The 20,188-nt window shown below is 32.4% G+C and overlaps 1 protein-coding gene across 1 annotated transcript; it reads right to left on the reverse strand.

Annotated features, from left to right (window-relative positions):
- Positions 1–2,198: 2,198 nt before the first annotated feature.
- On the reverse strand, positions 2,199–4,426 carry LOC104900532 (transcription factor MYB41). The gene is made up of 3 exons (XM_010687960.3): positions 4,165–4,426; positions 3,373–3,502; positions 2,199–3,236 (listed from the first exon to the last, which is right to left on the reverse strand). Exons 1-3 carry the CDS (start codon positions 4,295–4,297, stop codon positions 2,339–2,341), a joined length of 1,161 nt encoding a protein of 386 aa, XP_010686262.2. The 5' UTR covers positions 4,298–4,426; the 3' UTR covers positions 2,199–2,338.
- Positions 4,427–20,188: the final 15,762 nt, after the last annotated feature.

A 20,188-nucleotide genomic window follows, 5' to 3' on the forward strand; every position in this document is an offset into this window, starting at 1 on the left:
TCCAATGGAAACGGGTCAACTAAAAAAAAAGAGGTAGTATATCTTAAAAACACCTTTGTAAACAGTAGCTCAAGTATAATGGTATACAACCTATAAAATATTACTTTAGGTTTCAACAATCTAAAGATGTCAAAGGAACAACTCAAGCAAAAGCTTAAACTAATTATGGTTGAGGCCCCATAAATAGTCACTTAGAAAGAAGAGATGGATTAAACTCGTGACCTTTTTGTCGCATTGATTTAATTCGATACCATATCAAAATATCATGAATAATTTTATAGTCTATCAAAAGATCGACATCTCATAAATCATATACAAAATCAAAGAGTTAGCCACAAAATCAGAGATCAAAACTCAAGGTTTGTAAACCTTTTTTTTTTTAAATTTATTGTTTTCAATTGCTGGCGGCTGGTCCTTTATATCCAATGGAGATGATATCACGTATAGGTACGATGCAACATTCCAGAATTGGAACTTTACTAGAAGATATTCAAGTTGGGGTAAATTCCACAAAGCTAAAGACTAAAGTGGTAGCTTGCATAAGTTACTAAGCTTGCAACAAAGAACTTTATCCCATTTGGTATATGGATGCTCTATGGTTTACATGTCCAAATCAAAATTGACCAAACCTCAAATATATATTATGTATTTCAGTTAGGCCCTCATTTTTTTCTCTTCAACTAATAATAATATTTCAAGTAAAAATTAGTTCTAAATAATAAAATATAGTTTTAACTTATAACAAAGATTAGTAAAAACAAAATACGATCTTAGGTACGTCCCAAAACAAGTAGTAAGTTTAATTATAGTATCTGGTGGAAACCCTAGGTGTTCCGAGCAAGATCTAAGAGTTTGTAATATAAGATTTGCCTTTTGTTTTTCAGAACAAAGCTTATATCCTTTTGTTAAGAAGACTATATTTAGATTATCTCATGAACAACTCACATATGAGTGGAAGTATTGTCTCACATTGAATATAAGGGAAAAAACAACTTTATAAGCTTGAAGAGTCACTCTTCAAGTCTTTGTCTCCTTTCATTGCCAATTAGTTTTAGATGAAGCCTCATTTGGCTTATAAGTTGTCCAAACTCTACTCCATTAATGGATACAGTATGGTACACATGAAAATCTAACGTCAAATATGGGTCATTTGTATTCATATGCGTGGAGTCTTATTAAAGTCATATCAGCATTAAAATTATTACTTATAGGTAAATTATTACTTATTCAAAATATCAACACTTTAAATTATCATTTCTTTTTGTAAGAGACCGCCTACTTTTTATTTAAAATTAGGCAACAGCCCAAGCCCAATATTAAGGGAAAATGGACCAACGTTCTACATACATAAAGTTATTAGTTTTATCTACGTAAAGACCAATTTAATATAGTATATCTAGTGACCAGTTTAATATATGTAGTGACCATATCAATCCGTTTAGTAATCACATTCTTTAATCCATTTAGTGACTAGTTTAATCCATTCAGTAAGACTGTCAGGTTATTTTTTAAAAGTGTCTATTGTATTTCGAGATTCAAATGAAATAAATAAACAAACGAAGGAGAAGAGAAGGGACGACTAAGTTGGTGCGACATGTATAGGGATAGTGCTATATTATAGTGAGATGGAATGAGATTGTTAGTAGAACATTGGCTTGGGTTTGTCTAAACAAAGGAAGGAGAAGAAAAGGAACTTCATCTAAAATCAAATTGTTCCAATTAAAAGAGAACACACAGCAGGTAATTATGCTAGGTGTTAAAGTCATGAGACATTGTAATCTTTTTTTTTTTTTTTTGACAATGGGGAAAAACAGGAACTAAAACAGAACTTAAAGCATATAATTTGTGAATCGCGAACAAGTTCTGGCACACAGGTGAACTGTATCATGTGCTCGTTGAACTTGTTGGCGATTCACTTTTAGAATAAAACACCAACAGAAAGTTGCAGCTTGGAGTTTAAAAGACATTGTAATCTTATTGAAGCGTGAAGGATTATTGCAATTGTAATATTGTGATATACAACTACTAGCATATGAATAACTAAAACCCACAAAAAAAAATGAATACCTCATCTCATTAAAGCAAGTCAATGCAATTTGATAATACATTTTTCTTTTTTCTTATTTTTTTGTATTTTTCTGAAAAAACTAGCAATCATTCAATGAAATAATGAAGCAAGTCAATGCAAATCTCTGTTTACAAAATGTACCAATAAACAAACATATTACAACATGAAGCAAAACTGAAAATCTGACATATACTGATATACATCATACATGCATGAACCCTAACAACCTACTAAAAATTTAAAATATGAAACATGATCATCAACATACAATCATACATTATTATTATTATTACTATCAAAAAGACCAATAGGCACGTCAAAATTCATCAAATTTTGACAATAACTATCAATCTCATTATTCTCATCTTCACTGCTAGTATTACTACTACTGTTGGGCTGATACGCCGCCGAGTTAGAAGCACTCAACGGCGGCGTCTGCTGGCTCGTAGACGGCGTCGATAACAAAGACGGCAGGTGGCTGCCACCATTATTAGTTGCTACATTGTTGTTTAAGCTCAATGTGTCTAACAATGAGTCCATCATATCTTGTACATGACCTTCACCTTCCAAAGTTAGCATGCTAGTGCTAACATTATTTTGCCATTCATTATTTAACAAAGGACTAGTTTGTTGTATTGCATCAAAGTTGCAATAATTATCTTGGTATTGCCCTTGTTCTTGATTGATAAAACTCGATTTCATTACTCGAGCATCACCAAAATCCGCAAAATTATTGTTAACAGGAGAAATACTAGAGTTTATAATTGGGTTGTTATTGTTGTTGATGATGAATTGATTTTGTAGTATTTGATCACAAGGGTTTGAAATTTGTTGATTTGCTAGAATATTTTGTAGGAGAAAGTTTGTGTTTTGGTTTTGATTTGTTGATAAAAGAGAAGCAAGACCCAAAAGATTTGTTGGGTTAACTAAACTTTGTAAACCAAGTAATTTCAACAAATTTAGCTGATTATTATTATCAGATGAATAATTTTGTAGAAGTGATGAGTGATTGTTTAAGATAGAAGGAAGGTCTAAAAACTCGAATCGACGTGTATGGGTCACAGGATCGATTCCCATTCGAAGCAATCTTTTCCTAATGTGGGTGTTCCAATAATTCTTGATTTCGTTATCTGTTCTTCCTGGCAATTTAGCAGCAATTGCTGACCACCTATGTGAAAAAAGATGGAGAAAGTTAGATAGGAAGTAATAATAGTAACATGTTTTAAATCTGATACTATTTGTTTTTGTTGGACGTTTTGTGGAAAATGAAGAGAAAAGAAGAGGAAAATTAAAAGATCACTTACTTGTTGCCCAAAACGCTATGGAGTTGAATTATGGCCTCTTCTTCTTCAAATGTAAATCTTCCTCTCTTGATATCTGGTCGAAGATAATTAGTCCATCGAAGGCGACAACTCTTTCCACACCTCTCAAGACCTGAATTTACAAAAATATTTCCTATTATAATTCGAATAATTATTTTATCGATATTGGTGTCTTATTGTTTGATAAATGCCTATATATTTTATTTATTTAAACTAATAAATTTTAACTACAATCAAAATAAAAAAATGAATAATCTTTAAATCGACACAACAACCGTCATTACACAACCTAAATCCTACATGAAATTATTAATAATAAAAATCAGATATCAACTAAGCATAAAAACAAATTAAGTCGACTTGATATGACCCACTTGTCATATTATATAATAATTGTACAATCATATAAAAACTTTATAAACAACCATATATTATTAAACCCAAATCTAAATACAAACACCATCCAATTATCCGAATTGTCAACTCTACTTGCTCTCTTTTTCAAAGAAAAAAAACTAAAAACCCTACTATAAGTGAACACTTTTTTTTGGTGTTAAATGCAACCAACTTAATTACCGATGTCAAATATAGTCTTACAATCCGAGATTAGAGAAATGAACACTAGTAAAACTACCTAAAGTTATACATCCACATTGTAGACTACAAATCATATAATAACCATTAATTTATCTCGACCTAAAAACCAAAAATATAAAAAAAATAAAATTTGAAAAATGAAGATATATAATTCAAATGAAGATAAAAAAAACTCACCAGCTTTCTTAGGAAGAGTTCTCCAGTTTCCAGGACCATGATTTTGAATATAATCAACAAGTTTTTGATCTTCTTCAGGTAACCATGGACCTTTCTTCAATCCCTCTTTATCACAACATGGTGCTCTTCCCATCTTTTATGTATGTCTTCTGATATATGATAATCTTTACTATATACTATATATAGTATATTTGATGAAGAAAAATATAATCTTTATGTATATATGTATGTGATTAGTTAAATGTTCTTTGTTTAGTTATTGTTTGTGAAGTAATTTATGCAGGTGATACATGCATGAAGATGGTATATATATATATGAGTGTTATATGAGGTGAGAAAGCTTGAAGAGAAAGAAAGTCAACAAGATTTGTTGCCGTCCACTGTTTGTTATACAAGCTACGTGTCCTTTCTATTTGAGGAAATTAGAGCCTTGAAATTTTAATTTCTAGTGAAAATAATAGTTATTATTGATAATATGATGTCACATAGTTCATATAATGAGTATACATGTACATCATGTATGTTTTTTTTTATGTATATTATGATGTTTTGTGGCCACGTAATCCAATGCTATATCTAAATTTGTTTCCATGACATTCTATAGATTGTGTTAAAAGTTCAAAGTGTAGCTAGCTACTTAGATTGGAGCAAAAATGTAGAAAGCGAGTATGTAAGAAGAAGTTCTTCATGGTCAATAATGTGGTTATGTCAAAGAAATTTACACCTATAATAAAGCCATAGAGGTGACGCAACAAGAAATTTAGGGTTCATGAGAATATTTGTTTTTAATAACAAAAAGATCGTTTGACCTAGCTAGTTGAAACCTAGTTACTTGAAGAGATTATGGTATATTGGTAATTATTGATGTTTTAGAATGCAAGTAGGGATGGGCATGGGTCCAGAAGCCGGTCCAGATCCGGTTGAACGCACTCATTTTAAAGGGTCTGGGTCCAAAATTTTGAGACCCATTGTGTCTGGGTTGGATCTGGGTCTAAGTGTTTTAAAACGGGTATGGGTTCGGGTATGATAATTTTAGACCCAGGCCCGACCCAGAGACTCGATGTATTTTTTTAACATATAAATATATAAAAAATATATAAATTAATTTTACCCTAAATCCCTACACCCTAATATAGTAATACACACAAGCCACAACCGACCACTTCAAATTTCGACCTTCCTGTTTCTCTCTGCCTTTCTGCTTCACTTCAAACTTCGAATTCCTAGTTCTACTTCGAAAGAATTTTTATTATTATTATGAATTTGAGTAACTTAAACTTATTGTAGACCAATTGTGAATTGTAACATTTTGATATTACATTGTTGTGGTTGTTTAATTTAGGATATTTTGTGAAAAAATTAAACTATTCTTTTGGTCCCATATCATTTTAATTACTAAAGAAAATGTGCGTAAAAAATTGCAAAGTAAAAAAATAAATAGAAAGTCAAAATATGCTTGAGACTCATTTTGGAACCAAGATCCGCCAGACCCATTGGGTCTGGGTAAGGGTCCAAAAATTTTAAACCCTGTGGTCTGGGGCGGGTATGGGTCCAAATAAATAACGGGTTTGGGTTTGGGTCTGGGTCTAGTTGGACCCGCCCCAAATCTGGCCCATGCCCATCCCTATATGCAAGCTAATATATAGTGCAACATATGCTTGGCCTCGAAACATGCATGTGGTGGGATTCAGAGTTGATTGCTCGTAATGAAACATCATACGTAAAGCAAATGAGAATTGAGGTACCAACTTCTTTAATACAATTCCTGAGAGCAGAGGTGTCAAAAACTGGGCCGACCCACGGGTGAACCCGCATGCGACCCAGACCCAACCTGTTCCGAGCCGAGAGTGGTCGATTGGAAAGCCGACCCATTCCGACCCAGCATTCACCCGTGCCCGTTTAACCCGTGAATTAGTAACCAACCTGAGTTGGGCCACCCAGTTTTACCCGTACCCAGTTGCACCCGTGAATAACGACCTGACCCAACCTGTTTCCGACCCAAAATAACCCGCACCCAACTTCACCCGCCAATGACCCAGTTAAACCCACCCAGTTATCACCCAACCCAGTTACCACCAACCAGTTACCACCCAACCCAGTTGTGACCCAACCAGCTATCACAACCCAGTTGTGACCCAACCCAGCTATCACCGACCCAGTTGTGACCCAACCCAGCTATCACCGACCCAATTTCGACCCAACCCTGTTAGCACCCGACCCAACTAAACCCGACCTCACTCAAGCCATTTCGACCCAAGTAAACCCATACAGTTAAGAAAAAAAAAACAATATAAAAATCCATCATATTTATTTACAATTGAACTAACCATCGTCCATCGCGAAACTCATGATCAAGTGCCAAAAAAATCATAGTATGAGTATCACAAAATTCTAAATGCTACTATCATACTACACAATAGTCAATATCATCAGTAATTGTAAAAATTAAAAGCAAAACGAACACACAGTTACTTGATTCAACAAAGTTTCTTGATTCCATTAATCTAAATCAGATCTATACACCAAATTGATTCCAAAAAAATACCAAACAAGAAAACTGAAATTCTGAAATCTAAGAACTAGTAAACTTCACAAAGCAAATAAAAAAATATCAAGCATAAATCTACAAATATCAAAGCAAATAAAAAAATATCACATTCGAACTTCATTAAATAAATGTATAAATCTGGGTAAAATCCAATTACTTCACAATTACATTAGTTCATTGCAAAAATATAACAAGATCTAAAAGTTACAAAAAGAAAAAAAAGTTCAGTTAATTTTACTAACATCTTAATCGAAGAAGAAAAATAGAATATTAAACAAGATGAAGAGAAGAGCAAGAAGAAGAAAAAAATATATTAACAAGAATCGAAGAAGTGAAGATCTAAGACAAAAAAAAAAAGGAAAAGAAGAGGAAAAGTAATGGATGAAACGGTGCTTGAACGACCGCAATCGCGAACCCAACCTTGCGATTGTGCGATGAGGGCTGGGCGAGCGGTTCGCGCGACGAGGGCTTGTGCGACGAGTGTTGAGTCGACGCTGCTGGGGGCTGGGCGACGATGTTCGAAGGTTGTGGTGCGTGTGTGCGAGAATTGCGTGCGAAGCTTGAACGACCGCAACCGCGAACGAAGCTTGAAGGAGATTTACCATGAGAGGTGCATGAGAGAGAAAGTCGAAGGAGATCTACCATGAGAGGAGGAGTATGAGTCGGTTGAGGAGAAGTGAGAGTGAGGGAGGCTGAGGAATGAGGATGGGAAGGAAGGGGAGGGTTTAGGGTTAGAAAGGAATTTGATTCAATGGTTGGATTTTGATCTTTCTCAAATCAATGGTCCTAATTCATAATCTTTGACATTATTTTTTAACCAATGAGAATTGAGAGTGGTCAATCACATGGATTGCTAACTTAATCAATGGTTGGATTTCATCTTTTTAAAATCAATGGTATTTCCCTCAAACAAAAATAAATAGCCTAAAGTACTAATAAATTAGTATTGTATTTTGATATTATTATATTGAGTATTCTAATTTCTAGTTCTAATATTATTAGTTTACTAACTTTAGAAATTACTAGTATTACTATAAATTAGAAACATTCGAAACTAAATTAGTATTATTGATTTTTAAGAAATTATTTATCTAAATTTATAATTTAAAAATATGTGAACATGTTATATGCGGTAATTAGGGATTAATTTAATGTTAACATGTAAGACGTAACACGGTAACAATTAGTCGATTATTGCCGATGGTCGATAGTATGATTTGGACTTAATGTCTTAATTATTGCATTTACAATTTAAATTATGTCTTATTGTTGATACTTGCGTGCTATTGTGTTAACTTTGTAATATCACTATATGTTATCACTTTATCGATTATCAATTAATTAGTATTTTTATACTTAGTAACAATTAACAACTTACGTCGTCTTGAATTAGCTAATCGACTTACATCGATACATCGATCTAATCCAATATTAACTTGTTTCAATTCAAATTAGATGTTTTGAGTTTCAATATGAATTTAACTTAAAGACGATTAACTTAAATGAAACATTGTTATATTGAACCAATCTACTGAGTTATACGATTAACTTAGAGACGATTAACTTAAAAAAACATAGTCACATTTACATGAAATTCGATCATGTTCATCCTCTACTAACATAGTGTTTGATTATGTATCATTTTCATATGATATATTGACATATTCGATTAAGTGATAAATGATTAACGTTGATCATTGTTAATTTTTAGTTGTTACTTGTTAGATGTTGCTTGTTACTTGTTACTTGTTACTTGAATACTTATGCAATCATCAATAAGAATAACTAAATAAGTGAATAACTAATAGTAACTGATTCAGACTTGAGAGTGAGTAAGTCACTAACTAATAACAAAATGTTTAAGTTTAATAGTCTATTAACCCTAACACTATAAGTCTATAATAAAATAATTATGGTTGTTAGTTGTTACTCACTTACTTGTTAGATGTTAGTTGTTACTTGTTACTTGAATACATATGCAATCATGAATGAGAATAACTAAATAAGTAAATAACTAATGAGTGATACTTAGTAACTTAGGCAATAGACCAATTACCAATAGCTAATATGGTGAATGGCCCAATAATATAAGATTATAAGTATAACTTATAAGTTATAAGTCTTACTTTAGTAACATTTCAAATTAGTAATATAAGTATCCAAACTATTAATGATTCAATGTATTATTAAAAAATTCACAACAATGACTCAATCACAATTCACAAATATCAGTATAATTACAGATTACTATAATATACAACTATAAGTATAAAGTATAATGACTATAATCTATATCACAATATCACAATACGTCAATACCACATCCACATGTTATAAGTTTATAACAATCTCGACCCAAATCAATACGTCACGGAGCCGCCGGTTCGATATTTAGTCGTTCCAAGTAATTCCGACCCAAGTTATTCCGATATCGATTTCTTTCGACCCAAGTAGCCCGAAAGCCGATTTATTCGACCCAAGTAATTCCGAAAAGCCGTATTATTCCAACCCAAGTTATTCTGATATCGATTATTTTTTCCGACTTAAGTAACCCGAAAGCCGATTTCTTCCGACCCAAGTAATTCCGAAACCCGATTTCTTTCGATCCAAGTTATTCCATTTTCGATTTTTTCCGACCCACGTGACCCGAAAACCGATTTCTTCCGACCCAAGTAATTCCAAAAGCCGAATTATTCCGACCCAAGTTATTCCGATATCGATTTCTTCCGACCCAAGTAACCCGAAAGCCGGTTTCTTCCGACCCAAGTAATACCAAAACCCGATTTCTTCCGACCCAAGTCTTCGAAAGCCGATTTCTTCCGACCCAAGTTATTCCGAAAGCCGATTTCTTCCGACCCAAGTCATTCCGAAAGCCGATTTGGACCGACTTCACCTTATTCATTCCGACCCAAATTCACCCAACCCAGATACCGGCCGACCCAGTCTCACCGACCCATTTCCGACCCAGTTCCGAGATCCTCTCACCCAGTTTCACCCGACCCAATTTCACCCGACCCACCCAGTTCCGACCCATGACACGGTGTCACCCAGATTATTCCGACCCAAATCATTCCGACCCTGCTTGGGTCAACCCAAACCCAGCCAGTGACCCAGATTGACACCTCTACCTGAGAGAATCACACATAATTCTATTTGACCGAGATATGAATGCACGTGATCTGCACATGACATGGCAATCGAGCCGATTTTCCCTACAAATTGGAGTTAAGAAGGCATGTGCCCTCTTTTCCTAATAAAGAATTGAATCAGGTACCAGCTTCTTTAATACGAGTGGGAAAGAGTGCATCGACATTGGTTCGATTCTTTATTCTATTCTCGAATTTAGCTTTATCAAATAAAAGAGTCGAATTAAATACGAGACAACTATAGTGTTGCACAGTAAAGTCCGTTGAGCAGCAGAAAATCCGTAATTAAGTCTGGAATAATAGGTTCCTTGACATACTCTGATGATGGCACCATAAGGGATCAATCTTCTTGTCATATTCGTTCCAAGTAAAACAATTCAATTTAGAGTTTGTCTTGTAAAAGACCGTCTACTTTTAAATTAAAATTAGGCAATGGTAAGTCCAATATTAAAAAGAGAATTAACCCAATAATGACTAGGTTAATTTTCTTCGGTCGCTAGTTGAGTCCATTTAGTGACTAAGTCTAATCTTATGTTAAAATTAGACCGTCTCTTTTAATAATTTTTGTTCAATTTATATATACCACAATATGTGTCCGATGCTAAAATAAGCATAAATAATTCGTATTACCGTCTCATACCCTTCAACAACAATATGGTTTTGGAAAATCTACCAAATGTTGTGTACAACGACCAAGTGAAGTCCACATCTAATCCATTATACCAAATAAATGTATTATATATATTAAAATGCAAATTTATTTTATTTTTGAGTTGGTAAGATGAAGTATCCTACTGAACTGGCAACTTGCACAAGTAAAACCAGCCAGGTTTGCAGGTCATACTACTGCTTGGAGGGAGGGGGGGGGGGACGGTAAGGAAAACTTCGATCACCCCAAAAAAACCTCTAATGGATCAGAATTTGATCCTATGACCTTAAAATTATAAGAATAAACCTTTATCATCACTCCACAAAGTCTTGCTTAAGAGTGCAAACACCAACTCTATATATATTAGGTAGTAAAGTTTCTAATATATAATTATACCAAAACCTAATTGCAAAATATATTCAACTTCATTGACAATTGTACCTCTAGTAAACTCAAAATATAGCACAAAATGTTAGATTAATACCACTAGTGAACAGGAAAAAAGCAAAATGTTTTTTTTGTGATACAAATATAAGTGTGGTACTAGAGGATTATCTTCTCAATGGACCAATTTAATTATAAAAGTAGTTTTTTGTCCAAGTCATAGCATAGCCTGTTGAAAGCTCATTAAAGTCTTCAAGTTAACAACTATACAAACTTCAAATCAAGATATGAATATAAGTGAGCAAAGAAAAATGCTTTCTTAACCGACTTTTCTCAATTATATAAGCATAGTAAGAATTATAATGCTAAGTAAGTGCCAAAAATCAAAAGGCGCCTCATTGGATTTTGACTTTGTTAGTAATTTACAGAGCAAACAAAAACATTTTGACTTTCATCAACTTGTAAATGCTGAAATTAAAGAAATACTTCCTGTCTATCTTCTCCACAAAATTCAAACTCACCTTTATAGTAAACAAAATGTCACAGTTTCCACACTACAGGTCAAATTATGATGCCAAGGCATGAAATTTTTTTCTCAATCATGTTTCTTTTTTCTTAGAGGAAAACAATTATCCTAGTACTTCTATTTGTACTTTTATTATTATCTTAGTACTCTAATTTGTTTTCTTTATTAAATTAGAGGTTCGATATAAATATATTATGCTTCTCTATATATTATTATACTTTCTCCAATTTATCAATGCGACTATCGAAAGTCCGAATTCATGTAAGTTTGGGCGTATTTTATTTTATGGTGAAAAGTTATAACAAAACGTTTCGCTAGTTAAATTATTGTCCACTTTAATAGGTAAGACTTCTTTGGAGTAGGGTGAGGTAAGAGATTCTGAATCTCCACCCCCAAAATGTCTCTAACAATACAATCTTGAGATTGGAGTTATAATCCTTTCCTCTATGTCAAGTGCTACTTGATACGTTCGGTATACGTTATGACCTATGGGAAGGCGGAACAATGGAGATTTTCCTAATGCATCATATACATATGTATGCACCAATCCATATTCATGCATGTTGCAACTATGCATGGGCGATGGTAGTACACATTCACGCAACATTACTGTTACGACCCGTTTGGTAGTTGGTAATAAATGGTGGTAATGGGAATGAATTTGTGTGTAAATTTGTGAAAAATATCATTGTCCATTACCATGGTAATGCTAATTTATCCTAAAGTGTCCACTTTCCTTCTTGAATTTTATTCCCTACCATCCTTGTAGGGTGGTAATTGAATAGCTTCCCCTTGGAGACAAAAACACAAGTTTAAGGGTGAGATTGCTTGCCCATGGAGAAAAAATGTCTCCCCATGGAGATTTTAAGGGTGTTTCCCTAATAAAATTACACTTAAAATTCATTCCTATTACCGCAATTTATTAACGACTACCAAACGGGCCGTTAAGGTGTATTTTATTTTAGGTATATTCATGTGCATAATAGAATCATAGGTATAATACATTAATCATCATCCAAATTATATTACTCCCTTTATATTTTTTAGTTTGCCTGTTTCGACTATATGCATGTGCCGATGTACTTTCTTAACCTTAAATATCTTTCCTTATATATTTGTAAATATTATAATGATTGAACATTAATAAAGTATTTAGTGAGTTGAATCAAATAAACCCTACATGATTATGTTATTTATATCGAGAACAATTTAGAAACTTCTCTCTAATTGTGAATATTGTCAAGATTTCAAGTAAATAAATTAAAAAACACATAGAAAGTACTCCCTGTGCATTTTTTTATATATCTTTCCTACTTTGACTTTGCACGTTTGCCACTGTATTTATTTTATATTAAATATCTTTTATTACATATTAGTATAAATTATAATAATTGAATATTAATAAAGTACTCATTGAGACGAATCAAACAAGATTCCACATGACTATATTTTTTCTTATATATTGAGAAAAATCTAAAAAATTCTCTCTAATTATAAATAGCGTCAAAATTCTAAGTGGGAAAGATAAAAAATACAGAGGGAGTATATTATAAAGAAAAGCCTCAACTCCTCCCTAGCTAGCTCTCACAAAGATAAAATCATGCTTGATGGTAATCCTTGTACGCCTCAAATTTAGAACACGTTTTTCTGTAAGCTATTTGGTGATCTAACAAAGGCTTTTGACTAGTTTTCATCCATGATTTGCCAAACTTAAAAAAACAATAATTATTACATCAATTAAGTACAAGTGGCAAGAGAACAGAAAAACATGCAAGATCACATCACTAATTAAATTATTATGAAACTGAGATTATTGCCAATTAATCAATCTCTCATCATCAGCAGCCTTTTCTTTTTGTTACTTTTTAGAGTACATATTTAACATTGCAGTGTAAAATTATCCTTAACTAAGAACATAATCCACGTGGCAAGTTTTGCAGCCATGTAATGCATTTCAATTTTCATACAATGATAAGAGAAGAATTTAGTGTCCTTTCTAGAACTTTTTTCATCTACTTAGGTTCAACAAATAGTTTTTGTTTAGTCAAATGGTACTTCATGGTTTCGTAAAAAATTACAATACCTTTTCTTTTGACGATCTTGATCATAATAATAATTTTACGTACAATTACTAATTCTAATTGATACCAATGATGTTTTGGTCTATTAGCGGTTAAAATTGAGCTGTTGTGAATGATATATCACATATTCGAATCCGAATCTCCGCTTCTCTTCTTTATACTTTGTACTGCCTTCGTGGCTCCTATGGATAAAAAAAACTAATTTTAAGTAAAAGGTATAGAAAATTAAATTATAAAAGTAAATATTGAGACAATAAAATCCAACTTTAGTAGTCTTTTTAAGGTCAAAGTTTTTCATTTCTTAACTTGAAATTAAAGTGTTACAATTTTAATAGAACACAAAAACATTATCGCTAATTCGCTACACTTAATTATTATTAAGATATAGTATATAGAATGTTGGTTGACATTTCTCTTTGGTTTCTACTTTGTAACAACCTCAACCTTCTGTGTACCTTCTTTTCGTTAACTTGTCCTTGTTGAATTTCTTCTCCAGCCACTATCTTATCTTGCAGGTAATGAGATTACTCTCTTTTCTTTTATACTTGCGATTTATCCTACAGTAAATTTCCTTTTACTACTATTCCTAGTTATCCTATGTTGAGCGCATTTATTAAATTATTATACATTGTACTAGGAGTATTGTGAAGGTTATTGTTTGTATGGTATATCCAAAGTTATTGTTTTTGCTTATTTGGAGTTCTCCATATTGTGTGAATTTTGCTCATTCGGAGGATTTCAAATAAACAATGAGCAAAAAAAACTAACATTGAATGTATCATACTCACGGTACGATTGCATCCGATGTTCGACTTTATGCTATTTTTTCTGGTTGTTTCATATAATTATTGTTTATTAAGACTGTGACAAGATCCAGGTTTTATCTATTAATGAGAAATTTTAAGTTGCCATTGTAATCACAAGCTTAATCTTAATTAATCAACCTTTCCTAAAGATGGCAAAAAGTCATTTATATATTATATTATTATTCAGTTCGGTTGGAATTAATTCTAGTCGTACTCGATCATATAGTGTTAATGAATAACCTATATTATGATGACATAATTAATATTAGGCTTGATGTCCTCCTCACCTTATTTTCACTTATTTCATAATAAATAATTTTGTATCATAAGGATAATATAGTTTAGTCAATCATAATGTTTTAAAATCGGGTTAGGTTGGGTTGGGCCAATTTTTATTCAGATCACGGTAGTCAGATTATCTAGATAAACATAATTAGTTAACCGGATAAAACAATATACCTTAACATAAATATGGAAAAGACATTTGCTTTTTTGAAACAATAATAGCAATTCATATGACCTCAAATCTCCTGTCCCATGTAAAACTTGTATGCCAATTTTTTTTTGTTGGTTAATTGTAACATGATATTTAATATTAATTAATAACAAGGACCATAATAGTAACAACAACAACAAATATAATTGCGCATAAATGATATGTGAGATTATGAGCAATTTCTAGAAGCAATTTGGCATAATAAATTAAGGTTATGTTCTTTTAGACCGAATTAATATAAATTCAGTTTAGTTTAGTTCAGGAAAATTGAATTCAGTTTAATTAGTTTCCTCTCACAGTTTTATTTCAGTTCAGTCCATACAAATAGTACAATTCAATTGAGATAAATTAAGTTCAGTTCAGTCCAAAAGAGCAAAGCCTAAATCATGTGGTAACCTTGTATCCACGCTACAATATCTCGTAATTAAAATTTAACAAGAATTTTTAAGTGCATGAATGGGAGAGTCATGGTTGGGACGTTTATTTGCCGATTATGAAAACCAGAGGTATACTCGAGGGCTCAACTTGTTTGGCTCTCCCTTTATCTTAGCATTGATCTTCATGGTCGTCTTTGCCCTAAAAACTTCAAATCTGCAGGCGGCACTCCAGTTGCATCTGGAGGTTTACAGCACACCCACTCATCAGCGTTTCTCTTTCATCAAGGAGAAACCGGCCTGACATACTCTTGCTCGAGAGTAGTGAGTCACATTGGAATGTGACTCCTCACATGGTCATAAGCTCAGAATCCCAAGTGATGCTAGCTAGATTATTGGGATTGCTCATAATACGGCGAGACGCGACTCGCTATTCGTTGTTCGTTGTCCAAATCGTGATCGTCAATCGCTTCATCACCCACTTCCATCAGCCATCTGAGGTTTGCATCCACCATCATCCGCACTGACCAGCGGCGCGCCCCTTTCTACGCGTTTTTGTTTTGTTTTTATTTACTTCTATATTAGGTGGAATGTACGAGTTGTACTGTTAAAGCTCTTTTCGATTTAGGTATTTGTTTTAGTTTGGATTGTATTAGCATTAGGATGCACTTCCTCTTTTAATTAATGTATGATTTTTGGATGTCAAAAAATTAATGATAGAGCGAGTCCGGTAAAAGAATTCAAATCATAAACATGTAGAGCATGCATTTACGTAGACAACAAAGAAAATAAGCCAAATAATCTTCTGCATATACTATGCCAAAAATCATAAGACACAATTAAGCGGAACATAATAATAAGAAAAGATCTTCATGATTTCATGTAATCATGTTCATGTATAACTACGTACTAACCTATAACTAATGAACCTGTTAATAAATAATATATATACTTGTCGAATATCTAGGGCTTCCTTGCGTGTGGCTGCGCAAATAAGATATGATTTAGACCTGCTTAGTGCTTATGTGTAAAAATTAGGTGTCCGACGAAATTGTAGTTAGTTCTTGTTATGGGCTGCTCAGTTGCTGCAACAAACTCTCAATGTGAGAATTGAGTTCTTATTTTGCGTAAGTTTATTTTGCACATTCAATTAAGCGAGCGAGAGCATAATATTTAGATTTTTAGAGCCGGTAATTAAGTCGCGTCGTATATGTTTTATGTTCATGTAAAATAAGTACTTTCTCCGTTTTATAATATTCGTTATGCTTTCCATTATAGGATGTTTCACATTATTTGTTACACTTCCTTCTTGAACAATAAACTCTCTTTATCTCTCTCGTCTCATATGAGTCCATTTTCTTTTTACTCTCTACCTCTTTTTCTCCAAAAATTGCTTAGGAGTTCGTAAATTGAAAAGTGTAGCGAGTAATATATGAAACGGTGGAAGTAGTAATATTAATCACTTGGTCAATATATTCCTGGTTTGATCCACAAGATATATACCTAATACGTCTTTATATATCTTTGACTATATCTTTCAAAATTGCCCAATACATTAATCAACTCTAAGTCTCCTAAAAAGTTGATTAAGTAATTAATTAGAGAACATTATTTTACTAAACTTAATTAATTTCTGATTTGCTTTCTTTCTCTCTATTCCTTAAAAATCTTCTCATTTGCATTTTTATGGTGCTCAGTGCACTTATTGAAAACCATATATATCTCTAACTATTGAAGAGTAGTACTTATTTGAAAATAAATATTGAAATGAATTTCACATGCATGATAATAATTTTTTTTTATTCCTTGTAAGTAAATTACCAATTAAGGTTTTGCAATCAAAGCTTATAACTTTAACAACTAACATAAATAGTAAATGAAAATAACTTAAAGACACATAAAACTGACGAAGGTATGATTGCATAAAGGACATAACTACTGGGTAGATTACCCACTCTTGATAGATCATTAAAAATTACTCTATTTATCTTGAGTTAGTTGGATTAACAGATTCATTTCACCTTACATTAAAGTCTATTAATAATGGGTGTTCCATCTACCTAATGGATCAATTAAGTTTTATCCGTTATATAAGTTTAAGTCAATAAAGAACATTCAAGCTAGCTAAGCACAAAATTTAAGGATATTATAAATATGTGATTTCCATGACATGCTGTCTGAACTCTGAAGCTGAAATCTGGGTTTTTGTTACATGTCAGACACTAGAAAGTACATGTATATATGTAATATGTGGATGTTATGAAAGCTCTTAGGGTGTGTTTATCCCTCAGATCTAAATCCAAACTTCAGACTGTGCCACATCAGCTTTCCACTAATTTTTACCTACTTTTTACTTTTCAGACTCACTCCAGACTCATTCCAGTTTTATACATTATCCCTCAGACTCTATCCATACTATCTACCAAAAATTTAAAATATGGCAGATTTTTACAAAGAAAAAAGTAAAAGACACGTGGCAGATTTTTGGTGGCCTAGAAAGTATGGGTCCCATATCAATAGTCTTGGGTGGAGTCTTGATTATCCAAACCCATCTCAAGACTATTGTGGGTTTTAGTGAAGAATATCGCACAAGACTCACTGAGTCTTTGTCTCAAACTTGCTCCTCAGACCAGCGTTAAACTCACCCTTAGGTTCCAATAATAAACCATGATCCATGCACATTATTAATTCCTACGTAGTCACCTATCTACTCCAATGAATTGATTGCAAAAGCAGTCGTATCAGCTTAATCAATAAACAATATATGCAACAAAAAGAAACACAATTTAAACCTACCAAAATTATTTAATTTCATGAAATAAATTGAGACCACGAAGATTTCTACATTCGCTGACTCTTATGTTACTTAATGTACGTAACTACGTAAGCATATGAGGACACCTGGAGCAAAGAAAATAAGGTTGATGATTAATTTTGGGAAATAATCGAATGGTCTTAAATATTCAGTCAATGTTTATCAAACAAATTTGGATAATCCCAACTGTTGAAAATGTTGTCTGCAATTTTGTGGTTGAGGATAATCTTGGTAGCAGTTTTTTTTTTTTTTTTCAGTGAGGAGTACACTGTACATGAACACAATTGACTTTTAAATGCTACTCACTATATATGCTTATTTTCAACCATGTCCTTACCAATAAGTTTCAAGCAATAAGTAAAAAGCAGGTTTAAAGTAATTTTGTTAAATAATGGAGTGATGGTAAACCTTAGCTTAATTGTGGCACTAATGATATATATAGCATGTCAATTGTGACGGTTAGGATCAATACAAGTCAATCAAATTCTTTAAGTACTCCTTCTGTTTCTTTTTAATCTACACGCTTTTTTTTTTTTTGATCTGTTTCTTTTTAATACACGGTTGTTTTTTCAAGTCTTGGTAACATGTTTAATAATTTACTTTATTTCTCTCCTTTTCTACCCATATCATGCGCTTTTTGATATTTTAATTAACAGACTTTTTAGTTTCTCTCATACTTTTGGACTTACTCTTTGATTTTCCCACAAAGTGAAGCGAGTAAACTAAAAAGAAACGGATTGAGTAATAAGCTAGACAATGAATTGAATATCTAATGAGACGGACTTACAACAAGTAATTGTGAGGCATTAATAATGGTATTATTGCTTGAACAAGTAATAAGCCAACCTAATTTTAAAATTTGAGCAAATTATATGACAAATATGCAAATACTAAATATGCTTAGGAGCACATAGTTCTAAATGCTTTTGGGAGCATCCAAAAATTGGCAACGATTTTCTGATAACTTATAGGAGTACCAGACCAATATGTCTAACTATTGAGAATGTATAACCCTTAACATTTAAGCTCAAAATTGTATGTTGTTATCTATAAAAATATATTAAAAGGTGTTCCTATCAAAGGAATGGTGCCACGTCACACTCTTCTCAAGCTTCTAATACATATGTATGTAATCGTATTTAAAAATATTAACAAAGTGTATTTACTAGGATTCGAATACATGGCCTTTGAAATGAAATGTGAGAGTTGAATCACTAATCCACCACAATTTCAATGCCTAATGTTTCAAAGTAAAATATACTAAAGTCTAATAATTATATGTAATTATAAAGACATAGACAAGCTTTTTGATCTCTAACACTTTTATTAATTAATTAATAAACTAGTATTTGGGCTCGAGCGTTGCTCCGTGTTGGTACTGTTTTCTAAAACTGATATACATTTTTTTCCATTATCATTAAAATATAAGGAAAACTCAACATTTAAAAGGTACAAATATAATAATGTGGTCTGTGGACACTTAAAGCATGATTGAAAGTTGGTTAAGATGGTAATTGTGTCTGTATAATAGCAAGACGCACGCCTTTTAATATATTTGTGTAGATTCTCTTATCATAATTCCATTGAAATTGTTATTTTTATCCCCAATTCTTTAGAAGTTTTTTTAAAACACTTTTATCATGCCATAACGTCTATTTTTACATTTTGCACTATACAAAATACTACAAAAAGTTAATGAAATCAAATATGAAATTTATGAATAATAATATATTTGACAACTGTAATTGACCCGGAGCATCGCCCGAACCGAAATACTAGTTAACTTATTATTAGGTGGTAGACCCAACTCAACAAAGATGTTGAACTGATAATTGGAAAGTCAACCTCCTGTATTATCTATATTAAAAAGAACTTCCTACATATAATTGACATATTCACTACACTAATTTCAGTTTCTAACAATTAACACAGCAGATAGCAACCTTGGAAAATATTGTTTGGAACGCCTGGCTGAGATCACTGTGCGCAGATTTTTCATGAGAAGTGTACAAGCAATTGACTTTTAACTAATTCTCCATTTTTCAACATCATCTTTAACTAGACCTCTTGCAAGTATCAACTTCAAACAAGTAAAATTTTCAAACAAAATGTAAAAGGCAGGCTCAACTAATGTCGTTATATTTCTTTTCTGAGAGGACCTAATTTTGTTACATTAGTAATGCTAAAATAGTAAGTAAA

Source organism: Beta vulgaris, chromosome 8, assembly GCF_026745355.1.
Source record: "Beta vulgaris subsp. vulgaris cultivar EL10 chromosome 8, EL10.2, whole genome shotgun sequence".
Taxonomy (NCBI): Eukaryota; Viridiplantae; Streptophyta; class Magnoliopsida; order Caryophyllales; family Amaranthaceae; genus Beta; species Beta vulgaris.